The sequence below is a fragment of the Carica papaya genome, chromosome 1, assembly GCF_054855325.1.
Source record: "Carica papaya isolate Zhongbai chromosome 1, ASM5485532v1, whole genome shotgun sequence".
NCBI classification, from domain to species: domain Eukaryota; kingdom Viridiplantae; phylum Streptophyta; class Magnoliopsida; order Brassicales; family Caricaceae; genus Carica; species Carica papaya.
Window position 1 is genome coordinate 18,375,070 of NC_142309.1, and position 17,533 is coordinate 18,392,602.

Sequence of the window (17,533 nt, forward strand, 5' to 3'; positions counted from 1 at the left end):
GTATGGAGACTTTATATATTTTGGCGCCCATACCGAATGAGGTATGGGGACGACCCGTTTCACCCTCATACCAGATGGGGTATTGAGGTTCATGGTTTTTAGGCACCCATACCGGACGGGGTATGGGGACGGTCCTGGAATTAAGTTATTAATGTTAATGGTTCACGTGTAATGGGGACCCCCTATGGATCCCCATGTATACTAGTAGGCCAATAAAAAAAGAAATTTATTATCTGATTATTGAGGTACAAAAGTATAACATGTGTTACGTTACAAAGTGTATATGATTTTATGATAGTTATAATGTTATTTTTTTCATATGTTATTTTCACGAATCTCACCGAGGTAAGTGGACAGTAAAGATTTTTATTATTGATAAATGAATTTATCATGAATTATGCTCCATTGGTTGTTTTTATTGTTTTACAAACTTTTACTTCTGTGACAGTGAGATAGTGTGATGTCTTTACTGGGCTAGTGTAGCTCATTCCTTATTTAACCATTTCAGATCAGGAGGATTGGGTTTCCGAGCCCGTCCCGTAGGAAGACGGCGAGTAGACGTCTAGGGAATTCACAGTTTTATTTATAGCATTCATTACTAGTATTTACCTTAATTAGTTTTTTCTTTCACACGTTGAATACGGTTTTGGTTATTGTGTAAGGGATGTTTATCAGAATTTTTATTTCACTTCCGCACTTATAACTTTTTAATACATACATTTCATTTTTATTTCCGGAGCCGTTACACATTATGTCTGGATTATCTCCTATATTAGGTGCTGCAACTGGATCATCTAACTCAATCATGGCTAAATTGTTGATGAGATCGCCAGGCATGGCCTCTGAGTCATCAACAGGATCTAACACCATCGCTAAATCATTCGATGGGTTATCCATCATTATTATGTTGGGATTGGAAGAGTATAGGTTACAGAAGCTATTCAGGGGAGGAGTTGAATTAATACTGCTGGAGACATATTCATGAGTTGGGTTACTGGGCATACTAGGCATGGGGAGAGTCGTCAAGGCCTTCATTGCTGGATGTGAGTAAAACATTCCGTCATCCCTTGGATAACCCTCAGCAGAACTCGAGTTACCTTGTTCCTTCTTTAGCTTCTTTGCAATTAAGCAACATCATTCCACAAGCATGTTGAACCTAAATTCCCTTTAATGTATTTTTCTTATTCATAGTTCATTTAATTATTTTCTACTAAATAAAAAATTTTGTTTTTATCATTGTCGTCAATATGATCTTATTCAACTATTAATATGTCATTCATTTAGTATAATGCTAGAGATAAGTTCAATTTTTTAATCATTAGTGAATTTTAATATAATTTCATCGATATAATTTATATGTTTATATATTTTTCATGTTCCAGTCTTCTTATTTAGCTTCTATCATTGGATGCATTTGTGAACAAATTACTACTTCTACTTGATTTAACCTGAGGAAGAAATTCATCCTTGGTGCATTAATGATCATGACAAATACAAAAATGAAAAGTATATGTAAGCGTATAAAACCTAATTCTCTAATATTGACTAAAACAAACTAGTGTTTAATAGTTAATTCTTTTTTACGCATTTCACTTACAACAATTCATATAATTATTTTTAAGTAAATCAACAAGTTAAGCTTTATCATGGTCAGTGAGGTGATCTTATCCAACGACTAATATGTTGTTCATTTTGTATAACACTAAGGGAAAGTTAAAAATTTTTTTACCCTGAATAAATTTGACAGACTCATCGATATGATCTATTTTTTTTATTTCAGTTTTTTTGTTCGGTTTCTATTATTAGATGTATTTATGAATAAATTAATGCATCAAGTTTGGTTCAATCTCAAAGAAGAAATTTATTATTGGCATGGAAATGATCATAATAGCCATGATCTTGGAACATAAAATGGAAAGTTTATGAAGATTATATATAACCTAATGCTCTTACATCATGCACAAATTAACTAAAGTGAAATAGTTCAAGAGTTTTTGCCTTCTATGCATTTCCCCTATTAACATATCATTTAGTTGTTCTCAAGTAACTCAGAAGGTTCAATTTTATCATGGTCAGAAAGATGATCTTATCTGATAATGAATATGTCATGCACTCGGTATAACGCAAGAGAGAAGTTAAATTTTATCATCATTATTGAATTTGACATAATCTCATTGATATAAAAAACGTGTCTATATATTTTTTATATTCCAGTCTTCTTGTTCTGTTTTTGTCCTTGAACACAATCTGTTCTTCATACATATCTGTTTGTGTTTCATAAGGCTTCAAAATGTAAACAATATATCATAATAGTATTGCCATGTTAATGCATAATTCAACAACCCCTTCCTATTTCTCTTTCACTTTTTTTTCTTTTATTTAATTTTAAATCTATTAGCATGTTTTTCTTTATCAGCATCCTTTGTTGCTCTCAAGATTAATTTTGCTCTCAAAGTTGAAAACAATTTAGTTTTAGTGTACAAAATTAGTCTAAAAGTATCTTAATAGTAAATATTTTTAAATAAAATTTTAAAACTGAATATCACGCTTATATGCTTTGACTAAGCATCTGGTAAGAAATATGTTTTCTTTAGCAGAAAAATGTCATTCTTTGTTATAAGTTTTTTAAAAAGTAGTAAGTGAAGTATACAAAAATAAGATCATCGTTAATCAAAATTGAATGGGTCACATGAACTGGGAAGTAGAGTCAAATTCTCCCATATAAATATCTATTGGAAACTCTAGTTTAGAAATATGTTCAGACTGAAAACAGGAGAGATTATTGGTTTTGGATTGAAAGATCTTTTAGCTTCTGTGGATCGACTTCTGATGGTGCTCGGGTGAATCTTCTCAGCATGCTTAGCCACATTCTTCTTCAGCTCATCGAGAGAGGCCTTCAATTGTTGAAGTGTGTTAAGCTCATATCTTCTTTGGGAGCCATCCACCAACATTGATTCTCATTTGTCTTTTTCATATGATTAAGCTCCTCGCCTCACTTCATCTCGATTTTGAGTTGGTTCAGAACCTGTACATGTAGTAGAATTAATATATATTATTTATATTGAAAATGTTTTATTAGAAAGGAAAGAAATTAAAATAACCTGAGTGTTGAGCTTACAGACACTAGCGTTCCAATGAGCCTCAATGAGTTTCATGGTTCCAGAAGTAGCTTGTGGTGGATTACCACTAACAACACGTTCCAACACAGTCTCGACACAAGGATGACCAAAAGAAAAGATCTTTCGACCGGGTGAAAAGACGATAATAGCAATCTCAGCCCCACATAGAGTGCTCAATTCACTCACCTTCTTGAAAAGTCCGGCTCGGTGTTTGGAGAAAGTGACTTGGAAATTGGTTTCATTATTCATCTTCACCATCTCAACCTTTTGTCGTCCCTTACTCTTTCTCGCCATGGTTACAAGTATTGAATATGTGCAGAGAGAAATTAAAAGAGAGACTAATGGAGAGAAATAATTGTATTGAAAGAGGGGGAAATGAGTGATATTTATAGGAGATTTAAATCAAGGTTGTGAATTAATAAATTTTAGGTAGACATCCTGTACATATTTTCCTGTATTAATAAGTTACATCTTTAGAGTTACTTGAGAATCTCCTCTTTATTGAAATATATGGTAGGAAAAATCTGGACAATTAAAGTTAAATTTTAGCTGTACTTTTATACAATTTGCAAAATCATCATTGTTTTAACATTTATAGATACATAGCTAGATTGATATATATGAAAATTGAACCTTCTTGAAAATTTTACATTTTTTATGTTATATATATGTATATATATTCTCGATATTAATTTGGGATTGAGAAGGTAAGAGAGCTACTTTTAATTTTATTTATTTGTCTCTTGTTAGGAGACACAATGAATCAAATTGCAATGATAAAAATCCTTAGATTATTTATGTTAAAGTAATAAAAAATATAAAAATGTATTATAGGATATATTAAAATTTAAAAACTATGATGAATTCTTTATAAAATTAATTGATCATTAGTACAATGGATAATTTTAATTTATTTATAAGCATTAAGGAAGGATCTAAGTTGCAAATTATAACTATCAATTGGATCACATTTAAAATTCAAAGTTTTAAATAATTAAATTTAATTATGACAATCGATTAACCTTCATAACAATAAAGTTTTAATTCAATTGCATGTGATATTCAATTAAACTTGAAATTCATATAATTCATGTTGAGTACTTTCAAAAGGTGACTTACAATTATTTTATTTGTATAACACTTCAACTTGAGCCTGCTTAAACAAAATGCAATTTCTTTGATCCATTTGATTGAAAATTTCTATTTAATATTGTTTGGTCCTAATATAAAATCTTCCTTGTTTATATACTTAACATTTAATGAAGATATTATCCCTACTTGGGATATATATTCCCAAATATATAGATATGTTTACATACTTAGATAAGCACTGTCAATAGAATATTTTCCCTGAATATTACCTAATTTCATTATTGATTTATTTTAAGATTAATTACCCACATCAAACTAGTAGAATTTTCTTAGCTAGCATTTATGTGTTGATAGAATTTTCTTAGCTGGAGCTTATGCATGTGACCCATATAGGCTTAGTATTAAATTATTTATAGGACTTTAACCAATATAATTGATTTATTATGACTAAACACTTTTCATTCATCATCATGATTTATTTATCGCATCAATAAATTAGATGAACATACATGTCACCAAGAGTGTCATCTAATAAATATATCACAACTCTTATAATGTATAAAAATTTGATCATGAAATTTAGTAGTTTGTCCATGGATGCATAATTACCATATAGTTAATTCATTTCATTTATTGTATTTCAGATTAACTCAAGATATGACTTATACCAACCATTATTTAATTGAATAGTTGGTATATTTCTTCTTGTACAAGAGATTGTACTTCCTTGTATGTTTTTAATTAAATGTTATTTATATTATTTTAAAATTAATGTGTGTATATTAGTTAATTAACCAACACAAGTATTTATTCAAAAATAGACTCATAATTGTCAATGTAAAAACTAACTCACATAAATATGACATAATTGAAGGTATTCCCAAAGATGATCATGTTCTTATCAAAGCACAATTATGTGACTTTAATATCTTATTTTCTTACATTTAGACGTTACCTTTGTCTTGAGTTAATGAGTTAAAAATAAATTACTTAAAATATTTTCTCCTATTACAACTCTTAGAATAGTAGGTTGATTTCAACTTGAAAATAAAAATAAATGCATAGATAAAAAAATTATGTTATTATTGCACTCTTTAAAAGTACCACAACCCTACAATGAAAAGGAACATGACGAAAACCCAAATGCTAAGGCACCAGATATCTAACATAAATAAAATAAAACAAACTGCAAGTATTGTGTTTACAACTCTTTTTAATTTCATCCTTCCGAGACTTAGTCAAGAAATGAACCTAGTAGAATGTTATTTATCCATTTCCTTGAATATATATATTATATCTAACATAAATAAAATAAAACAAACTGCAAGTATTGTGTTTACAACTCTTTTTAATTTCATCCTTCCGAGACTTAGTCAAGAAATGAACCTAGTAGAATCTTATTTATCCATTTCCTTGAATATATATATTGGGATTATTGTTGAACACATTAGGTATCGTGTTTGGATTGTTTAATACATGAGGCATCATGTTTAATTTGTTCTGAATTATAATCATCTTAGCTTCTTTAGTAACTTTCTTCTTCAATTCCTCAAGAGATGTCTTTAAATGCTCAAGTTGTGAGAAACGCATTTCCTGTTTTGGACCCATCCACCAACACTTACTCTCACATATTTTTTGTATTTCCTTAAGCTCTGCATTGCGATTTTTCTCGATTTCTAGTTGATTCATGACCTATTTTAATATGTTTCAAATAATAAGTACAATTCAGTATAAGTTTTAATCGAACAAAAGGAAGATCAAATAAATATAATAAGTTTTAAAATCTAAATATGGTCTACTCAAACTTGTGTGAGGATCATATTGAGCTCATGTATCCTTGAGTTGCGGTGAACCTCAATGAGTGTCATGGCTCTTGAAGTATCTCGTGGAGGATTACCACAAATGAAATCTTCAATCACTTTTTCAACACAAGGATGACGAAAAGAAAAAGCCTTTTTACTGGGGGGAAAAATAATAATTGCAATGTCGATGCCACGAAGAGTGGACCATTCACTAGCTTTCTTAGAAAAACTAGCTCTTCGTTTTGAGAAAGTTATTTGGAGGTTGATTTCGTTACTCATCTTTATCATCTCAATCTTTTGACGACCCTTGCTCTTCCTATCCATCTAAAAGTGAAAGAAAAAGATGATGTGAGAAGGAGATAAAAAAGTTGGCTTATAATTTACTAGGAAGTGATAAAAAATGGGTAGTATTTATAAGAGTTATCAGACTGACATTATTATTTTCCACAATGCAACATCAAACATTATTTAAATGGATTTTCTATATAAAATTTTTTAATCTTTAATTACTTACTCATTGGGATTCATCAAATTGGAAAATTTCATTTTGTACTATCCAACAAATAATTTTATTTATAAATTTATTAGCTTTAATTACTTATTCATTTGGATTCAACAGATTAGACATTATCATTTTGCACTATCGAATATATAACTTGATTTAGATTAATTTTCTATATAAATTTCTTAGCTTTAATAACTTATTTATTTAGAACAGATTGCATATTATCATTTTGCACCATCTAATATATAAACTGATTTATAAATTTCTTAACTTTAATTACTTATTTATTGGGTAATTATTAGGATGGACATTATTATTTTGCACTATTCAATATATAACTTAATTGAGAGAGATTTTCTATATAAATTTCTTAGCTTTAATTACTTTCTCATTTGGAGTTACTAGGTTGGGGATCTTCATCTTTCACCATCAAACATATAATCTGATTTAGATGGATTTTCTATATAAATTTTTTAATTTAATTACTTACTCATTTAGAGTCATTAAGTTAGACATTATTATTTTGCACTATCTAATATATAACTTGAATTAGGTGAATTTTCTGTATAAAATTTTTAACTTTAATTACGTACTCATTTGGAATCATCAGGTGGTGCATTATCATTTTACACTATTCAACCTATAGTTTGAGTTAGGTAGATTTTTTATAAAAATTTCATAGATTTAATTACTTACTCATTTGGTGTTACCAGATTGACTTTATCATTTTGCACTATCCAACATATTGCTTGAGTCAGGTGAATTTTTTTATAATTTTTTTTAACTTTAATTACTTACTCATTCGGAGTCACTAAGTTTGATATTATCATTTTGCACTATCCAATACATAATTTAATTTAGATGAATGTTCTATACAAATTTATTAGCTTTAATAACTTACTCGTTTGGAATCATCAAGTTGGACATTATCACTTTTCACTATCCAACACAACTTGATTTAGGCATTTTTATTTTATATTGTTCAATATATAATTTGATTTAGACAAATTTTCTTTGTAAATATATCGACTTTAAAAACTTATTTGTTTGGAATGCTTTACAATCACCTCATTGAAATATATAGTAAAAAAATCTTGAAGATTGATATAATATTACCTTTAAGTTATACGAATTTACCATTTCCAAATCATCATTGCTTGTAGAACGAAATGAGATGAATTTTCTTAGAAATAGTTATTAGTAGCCACATTTTCTTGCTTATCAAATTTGACAAGATAATGAAAATAGTGTCAACATCTATGCACAGATAAATAAAATTTGAATAACACATCCCAATACACAGTATTATATAATTACCAACCTATTTCCTAATATATATATATATATATCAAATTTGGGAAGATAATGAAAATATTTTTCATGTTTCTCCAGACATGAATAATAAGTTAGTCAACAAAAAATTACAAACTTGGTAATAAAATTATAGCGAATATTGCGAAACCACCATGAAGTTTAACATGTTATATATAAAAATAAATTAAAATTATAAGAAAATCCCAAAGTACTGAATATTATACAATTACCAACCTACTAATTATTTTAATAACCATTGTCCTCTTTTCAACCTTAGCCATAAAAGGTTTTAATGAAGCTTCCATATAAAACTATTCTAATTTGGCTCAATTCTTCACTATGGTGAGTTGTCTTTCATAGTATGTTATCTTTCTTGACGCTTTTGATGATTGCTCATCTTCTCTATTAATTTTCTCTACATTGATTCAAAATTATTTATACTCTATTTGAATCCATAGGGACTTAAAAGTGTTTTCATGAGAGATATTTTAGTCAGAATTTTAGGATTATCTAACTAAATTTTTATGTTTGCTTTTTCATTAATCTCGTCATTCTTCCCAATAAATTTGCAACAAAATGGAAGAATTTAGATAGTCATGTTTTTAATCGAATATTCTCAATTGGAATTAATATTTTCTTGAAGGATTCTGTCTTCAAGAGCTTTTTTTTTTGGAAAAAAACTCAGACCCCAAAGAGGTTGGGGTTCCTCCCAATTTCCATCATAAGTAGTAGTTATGCTAATGAAAAAGCACAATATGTTTTATAAAATTTTTGTAAATATAGAACATGGTTGTAATTTTTCAATTAATTTTTTCAATCTGAGATATTATTTTAACAACACTCAATTATTTATAATATATTGAAATATCATATTTTTAATATAAACTATAACACGTTGCATAGTAAATTTATTAAGTACGCATAGATATTTTAATATAACGTGCACTTGAATCCGTATTTGCATAATGCATTTTTAATTTACTATTTATTTTTATTTTCATTGCCATGTCTTTCTTAAAATTTTTTGTTAAATAAGAATAAGTTAATTGTGTTTTACTTTCGAAGTTGATCTATATATATCCACTATATATCTTCTCCACAAGCTATATATTCTATTTTCCATTGGATTATTACAGCCATTATGCACCATACATCTGTTTTAACAGTAGATCGGTAAATAATTAATATTTCATGGATGATTTTTCAAGAACCTGCCACCCCATATGACATCCTGCCACCCCATATGACATCTAATAGAACATATTGGATATGTAAATACAATATGTTAAATAAGGGGCTCGGGAACATATTGGATATGTAACGTCTTTCTGATCTGAAATAGTTAAATAAGGGATGAGCTACACCAGCTCCGTAAAGACATCACACTATCTCACCGCCACGGAAGTAAAGGTGGGTAGAAAACAAAAATGACCAATGGAGCATAATTTATAACGAACTAGTTTATTAACATAAAAACTTTTACTGTCCACTTACCTCGGTGAGATCTATGAAAACAACATATGAAAACAATAACCTTATAATATCATGAAATTATACACACTTTATAACATAACACATATCATACCTTTACATTTCAATCATCAGAAAATAGATTTCCTCTTTTACCAGCCTGCTAGTATCCATGGGGATCCATAGGGGGACCCCGCTACACATGAACCATTAACATTTACAACCTGATTCCAGGGCCGTCCCCATACTTCATCCGGTATGGGCGCCAAAACCATGAACCTCAATACCCCGTCCTGTATGAGAGTGAAACGAGCCATCCCCATACCCCATCCGGTATGGGCGCCAAAACCATGAACCTCAATACCCCGTCCGGTATGAGGGTGAAACGGGCCGTCCCCATACCCCGTCCGGTATGGGCGCCAAAACACATAAGGTCTCCATACCCCGTCCGGTATGAGAGACCACGTTCCCGGTAGGGTTCCCTACGGACTCGGTCTGTCCACCATCTCCTAGGATATCTAGTCAGGCTGTCCACATTTTCAACTCATCAATTCACATAACCTTTTTGCCATTTTCCTTGGTCTCACTCATCCAACCATACATAAATATGTAAACCACTCATTGACACCAAACAAGACAATACAGTACCGGGTTCACCATAATAAAAACCATAATGAAAGAAACCATGGTTCATGCATACGAGATCATAACATAATTACATCAAACATCATACTGCATTTAATACTGAAAATTAGATCAAACAACAACAGACCAACACTGTATTAGACTCGGGCTCCATTGGCAACCTTAATCAATTATACATCTATAAAGTCACAAGGTACAGTTTAATTATTTATTTAGCTTTAATACCGTGATAAGAAATAGGGTGAGGGGTCCTTACTTGTTTTGGGGTCTAAATTTGACTCTACAGTGTGCCTACAGGCTATCCCTAATTTCTCTGAATTTTTTCCGAAAAACTGAAACGCATTACCAGTACCTACATGTGTCCCAAAAAATCTCAAATCAGACCTAGGGCCCTTTTCGGCCAATATTGAAATTCTGGCACGGCGGCTCCGCCGTGCTCCGGCGACGGCACCGCCGCAAGCGGCAGCGATTCTCCTCGAGTTGGCCGTTTCGGCTGAATTCGGCCACACTTGCATCGGTCCCTGTGATAAAACAACCCTAGGACCCTTGGTGGGCAAAAAAATCACAAAAAATCGAAACTTACCAGCAGCGGTGCTCTCAGGTGCGGCGGCTCCTCCGGCGTGAGTCGCGTTTTGATGTTTGGCTCATATCAACCTGTAGAGAAAAGAACGGTGATCACAGTGGTATAAAATTTGCATCGAACGGAGGCCGGGAAGGGCCTCATCGGAGGTAAAAATATAGGGGGGCGCGGTGGCGCCGCTGGACTTCGGCTTGATTTTCTGGCCGTTTGGCCGGTGTTTTGGCTCCGATTTGGCCATAGGCGGACTCAGCATCGAAAAAGGAGCCAGTAAGACAAAATTTACCTCGCTCGACGGTCGAAAACTTCCCCGGTGCGGCGCCGGGTGGCGGTGGCCGGCTCCTCCGACGAGGCACTAGCGGCTAGGGTTTTGTGGTCAGGTGTGGGTGGGGTTATTTATACCCTTTGCCTTTTAATCTCAACTGTCCATCAAGATTAAATCTAGACCGTTCGATCGCAATTTAATTGGGATTAAATCTGGACCGTCCATCGCGATGCAATCTGGGCCGTCCGTACCTGATTGAATCTGGGCCATCCGTGCGCGCGGGAATGGAACTGAGCCGTCTGATCGCACGCACGCGGATCGCCCACGTGACCCGTCCCCTGGTCAGCATTTTCTTACCACGCGGCGTGTCCTGGTTGGCCGGGGCTGCTGACCGGGCCGCCGACGTGGCTGCTGACGTGGCACAACTTTTTAAAATTGTGTTTTGACCCCCGATTTCTGATTTTCTTTTCAAAAACACCCCCATAATCTAAATTTTCACCCCTTTTTCCCAAAATCAATTTCAATTAAATTCAAATAATATTTTTACCCAATTTTATCAATATTATTATTTTTATTTTCATTAAATTAAATTAAATTAAATCAAATTAAATTAATTAAAAATCTAAAAAATTCAAATAAATAAAAATAAAAATAGTAAGATAAAAATTAAATTACTTGGGTGTTACACTCTCTCTCTCTCTCTCTCTCTTTTGGGGTGAAATCTAAGCCCTAATATGTATTAAACAATGCATGTCTATATAAGATTTATAATGCATGCATAGCATATAGTACTGTAAAATTAGAGTTAAGATGAAAGCTAATAGATCCTTTATTTATAAAATATATCACTTTACATTCCATTGATAATATAGCTTAAATATGAAAGTCAAGCTGTATGAGCACTCTGTGACCTTACTAATCAAAACACATTCCCATAAACTTCAAATTTTGAAAAACTCCTACCCATTTCCACCATTATTCTGAGTCATATTATATCCTGTAGCTGGCATCATGTTCACATTGTTAAGACCATTGGTATACATAAAGTTTTAATCGTTAATCGCATCCGATCCCCCCACCATCATGTTCTGGTCATTGTTCATCATCATATGATCGACTGGAACCATGTTTTGTTAATTGTTGATCATCAGATTTGCCGCCGATAGCATCATGTTTGTAGGGTTACTGTTGATAGGCATGACATTAGAGACCATGTTTGGATTATTGGGAATCATGGAATTGGACAAGGGAATGTTTGGATTATTGTTGTTGAGCATGTCACGAAGCATCTTCATATAAGCTGCAGGATTAACATGTTAGGATTAATCATGCTGGGGCTAATCACGTTTGGATTAACCATGTTGGAATTAACCCTATTCATGTTCGGATTAACCATGTTTCTGGGACCAACGATAGCATTTAAGGGGATAGATTCAAATGGAAGTCCAGTTCTATTGGAAGAGCTTCCAAGAAAAAGCTGATCATCAGAATTAGGATTAATATTGTCCTCTTCAGCATCTTTTTCTTTAGCAACTTTTATAACATTCTCGTATAATTCCTCAAGAGCAGCTTGAAATTGCTGAAGCTGTGAAAGGTTCATGTCATCTATGGAACCCATCCACCAGGCTTTACTTGCATTCTCCTTCATCACCTTCTTAAGCTCCACACTTCGCTTCTTTTTAGCATCCAGTTGGGCATTAAGCTTTAATTATATATAATCATGTCCAAAAAAAATTCAAGGATTAGTTATAAAAATTAAATAGTATAGATATATGAAGACATGGTAGTGATTATACCTTATTTAGCTGTGAGTTGAGCCCTTGGAGATAAGCATTTCGATGAGCATCCATCATACATCTGTTAGCTGAAGGAGGTTGTTCTATTAGGCCACTGAATCGATTGATCAACTTTTCCATAGAAGGACTGACAAAAAAGAACACTTTCTTGGCAGGTGAAAAAATAATCACTGCAAATTCAGCGCCACAAAGTGTGCTAATTTCACTCGCCTTCTTGAAAATGCTAGCCGGTCGTTTGGCAAAGGTAACTTGGAGATTCGTCGCCTTCTTGATCTTCACCATCTCAATCATTTGGCGGCCCTTTAACTTCCAAGGAGGCTCCATGGATAAATTTAGCACGAATAAAAAGATTAATTTATGATTTGAATGATTGAATAAGGATGAAGTAGAATGAAGTATATTTATAGACTACTCAATTTGATAATTACAATTTTTAAGTATTCCTGCATTTAAATTAACTGTGTCTAAATTACTTACTCCTTTAGGATTTTGTAATAATGGAGAGAATATAATTTAACTAATTTAGACTAGTCTAAATAAATGCACTTGAAGTTTTTAGAATCTTTCCTAAATAATCTGACATAGAGCTTCTAAGATATTCTTTTTATTTGACTAAAAATAATTGATTGAATTATCTTTTTTAATGAACATTGACTTAAATGAAATCTCTCGCGTCATTCAAATTTTATTATGTGCTTAGTATATAAATAGCAAAATGCTTATAAATTTTAACATGTTATTACACATGTAATTTATTATTACTAATTGCGATGAGTATACTATATTTTTTTTCAGATAATAAAATTTAAAAGTATTTCGCCATAGTTAAGAAAATGATCAATCTTTAATTTACTAAGTTTTGTATGTTGAATATTATATATGTAAATAACTATTATAATTCTTTTTGAAAATATAATAGATCCTGACGAGTTAAATAGTTTATAAGGTTTCTTTCACATTATTTATTATTTTGAATATTAAAATTTGAAAATAATATATTTAAGAGAATGATCGATCTTTATTGCTATTGCATTTTGGATAGATTATAATTTTTTAAAAAACTATATATACATTATAAATTATATCTATCATATAATTTATTATATTTAACTGTGATGAGAATATTATATTGTCCTTTTGAATATCTATATTGAAACTAATATATATGAGAATGACATATATAATTTTTCATAATAAATTATTTACATATTTTTTAATAATAACAAAAGCATTCTCATTTTAACATTCGGATATTGAGACTAAACGTCAATTGAATTATTTTACATTATATCAGTGAATCCAGAATTTTTAATACAATCACAAAATCCAAACTCATATTAAAGATTTTTAAAAACTATAATTTGAATTTGATTTAGAATCATAACTCTTTTCCAATTTAGATATGTGGTATTTGTATTGTAATTTAAATTAAATACAAGCTAAAATTATACAAACTCTTAAGCATGCTACCAAATTAAATATATACCAACGATTTATATATTTCCATATAATGGAATAGGGAAGCGAAATGAGTATGCGGAATAATCTTTTACCTTTTTTCTTCAAAGTCACAGATTTACACGTACATATATTTATATATAATGTAATAATTAACTTTCTAAAAATAATAAATTTATTACGTACTTAAAGAGCTTCAATATTTTCATATACTCAGTGTGTTGATACCATATTCTAAAATCTTTTAAATCTCTCGAGATATAGTTTACAATAAATGCGAGATAACTGACTACTGTATATACATATATATACATACATATACATACACACACATATATATAAAGAGACAGAACTATCATATAAATGTACTTTATAGGGTGATTATAGAAGATTAAATATTTTTAAAGATTTGCGGAATTGTACTTAACAAGAATGTAAAATAAACAACACTCATGAAACACACATATACTTATTAACTCGATCCAAGACTAACAACGACAACATTTATAAAGAAAAAAAAAACACACACACACACACGCACACACAAGAACACCACCTGAAAGTAAGCAAATACAAAACTCAAGCCAATTGAAATCCCAAATTCCCAAAGCATTATTTGAAAGACAAGACAAACAAAAACAAAAGACACGATAGTGAAACTCTTCAAACTAGCCCTTGATTCTTTTCAAGATAATCAACAAACTTAGTCATTAAAATCCTTGGCCGCTTCCTAGAACATTCCCTGCAAGAGGAGGCGACATTGTTTTCGGATTATCACTGTTAGCCGCCTCATTTGGATTGTCCACAATGAAGTTCTCATCATCCAATGGATCCGCAAACAGCATCTCTAGAGTGAAGCTATCAAATACTGAGTCTAGATTTGAATCATCTGGCACAATACACATCATATTTAGAGCATCGGATGTTGTGCTAATTGGATCATTTGGTGCATGAGGTATAGTACTTGGATTAAAAAACTCATTAGGCCTGATATTTGGATCATTTGATAGATTAATATCCATTGTTGCAATTTGGTTCCCAAAGGCATCAGACATTATGTCTGGATTATCTCCTGCATTAAGTGCTGCAATTGGATCATCTGACTCAATCATGACTAAATTATTGAAGAGATCCCTAGGCATGGCCTTCAAGTCATCAACAGGATCTAACGCCATGCTTGAATCATTCAACGGGTTATTCATCATCATTATGGTTGGATTGCCAGAGTCTAGGTTACAAAAGCTACTCAGGGGAGGAGTTGAATTAGTACTGCTTGGGGCATATTCATGAGTTGGGTTGCTGGGCATACTATGCATGGGGAGAGAAATCATGGCCTTCATTGCTGGATCTGAGTAAAACATCCCGTCATCCCTTGGAGAACCCTCAGCTGAACTCGAGTTACCTTGTTCCTTCTTTAGCTTCTTTGCAAGTTCAGCAACATCATTCCACAAGGCCTTCGTACCAGCATCCAAAACTTCAAGCTCTTCCAAGCTGAATTTTTCCATTGAATGCGTATACCAAAGCTCTTTCATCTAGCCTTTTCTTCTTTGTTTGAGCTCTTTACCTCGCTTCCTTGCTGCCTCCTCCTTGTCTTGAGCCTGTTATCATATACACATATTCATGTATTTGCAGTATTAGATAAGCAATTAGGCTAAAGATTTGAAAGTCCAACAAAAAATTCAAAATATATCACGTAACATCATAGATTTAAGTATTAGTGACTCATGATAATTTTTAGATTATCATAAATGGATATTATAAAAAAAAGATTACAAATAAGTTGCTAACACCTCATTGATCCTACTGATTGTTTGTTGAGTATCATTGTCGTTGTTAGGATCTTAGCTGGACAAACATCAATACTAAGAAAACGATCAATCACAATATCGATATTAGGATTGCCATAGCAGAAGGCCCTATTTCCAGGGGAGAAAAAAATATGGCCAACATCTGGTCTACAAAGAATGCAAAGTTCACTCGCCTTCTTGAAAAGGCTACTTCGATGTTTTGAGAAGGTAACTTGGAGACTGGCTTCATTCTCCATCTTTTTTAACTCGATATTTTGATGACCTTTACTTTTACTTGATGTCCCCTCATCTGCCATTGCTAAAACTGAAAATAACAAAAGATAACCTCGGCAAATTGAGAAGAAGATAATGGAGATTATGATGAGAAGATGTAAGTATACTATTATTGCAATTGACGATTGTAAACTACGCAAGGTATTTATAAGGTTTGGAGGTACCACTTGAGGCTATTCAAGTTGAGTTAGGTGGATTTACTTAACTTTTATGCATTTACATTTCTGGCTAGAATCCTTTTTTCATTAAAATATAAGGTAAGGAATATCTTGACATAATCCAAAACTTAAATTTCTGATACTATCAAGAATTCTTTACCTTTCTTACTAGTACATAGTAAAACATTCATTTATGAATTTTGATTTGCTTACATCTCAAGGAAAAAACTTATTCTTCGTTTGTCAATGATCGTATGAGCACGGTGATCTTGGATAGTCTCATCGATATGATCTATCTATTTGTTTTTTATTTATTTATTTCAGTTTTTTTGTTTGGTTTTTATTATTAGATGCATTCATGAATAAATTATTGCATCAAGTTTGGTTCAATCTCAAAGAAGAAATTTATTAATGGCATGGAAATGATCATAATAGCCACGATCTTCAAACACAAAATAGAAAGTTTATGAAGATTTATATAACCTAATGCTCTTACATCATGCATAAATTAACTAAAGTGAAATAGTTCAAGAGTTTTTGCCTTTTATGCATTTCCCGTATTAACATATCATTTAGTTGTTCTCAAGTAACTCAGAAGGCTCGATTTTATCATGGTCAAAAAGATGATCTTATCTGATAATGAATATGTCATGCACTCGGTATAACGCAAGAGAGAACTTAAATTCTATCGTTATTATTGAATTTGACATAATCTCATTGATATAAACGTGTCTATATATTTTTTATATTCCAGTCTTCTTGTTCTGTTTTTGTCCTTGAACGCAATATGTTCTTCATGCATATCTGTTTGTGTTTCATAAGGCTTCAAAATGTAAACAATATATCATAATAGTATTGCCATGTTAATGCATCATTCAGCAGCCCTTCCTATTTCTCTTTCTTTTTTTTCTATTTAATCTTAAATCTATTAGCATGTTTTTCCTTATCAGCCTCCTTTATTGCTCTCAAGATTAATTTTGCTCTCAAAATTGAAAGATATTTAGTTTCAGTGTACAAAATTAGTCTGAAAATATGTTTAACAATAAATCTTTTGAAATAAAATTTTAAGACTGAATATCACACTTATATGCATTGATTAAGCATCTGGTAAGAAATATGTTTTCCTTAGCGAAAAAGTTTCATTCTTTGTTACGAGTTTTTTAAAAAATAGTAAGATAAGTATACAAAAATAAGACCCTCGTTAATCAAAATTGAATGGATCACATGAACCGGGAAGCAGAGTCAAATTCT

General features: G+C 31.6%; 1 protein-coding gene across 1 annotated transcript; it reads right to left on the reverse strand.

The window, feature by feature from the left end:
• Window positions 1–12,080: 12,080 nt before the first annotated feature.
• Window positions 12,081–12,909, reverse strand: LOC110825555 (agamous-like MADS-box protein AGL62). The gene is made up of 2 exons (XM_088217014.1): window positions 12,586–12,909; window positions 12,081–12,491 (listed from the first exon to the last, which is right to left on the reverse strand). Exons 1-2 carry the CDS (start codon window positions 12,907–12,909, stop codon window positions 12,081–12,083), a joined length of 735 nt encoding a protein of 244 aa, XP_088073140.1.
• Between the last annotated feature and the right edge of the window lie 4,624 nt (window positions 12,910–17,533).

Coding starts and splice junctions, on each gene's coding strand:
- LOC110825555 (XM_088217014.1), bottom strand. CDS start 12,909: ATGGAGCCTCCTTGGAAGTTAAAGGGCCGCCAAATGATTGAGATGGTG. Junction 12,492..12,585: donor TCAACTCACAGCTAAATAAG/GTATAATCACTA, acceptor ATATAATTAAAG/CTTAATGCCCAACTGGATGC.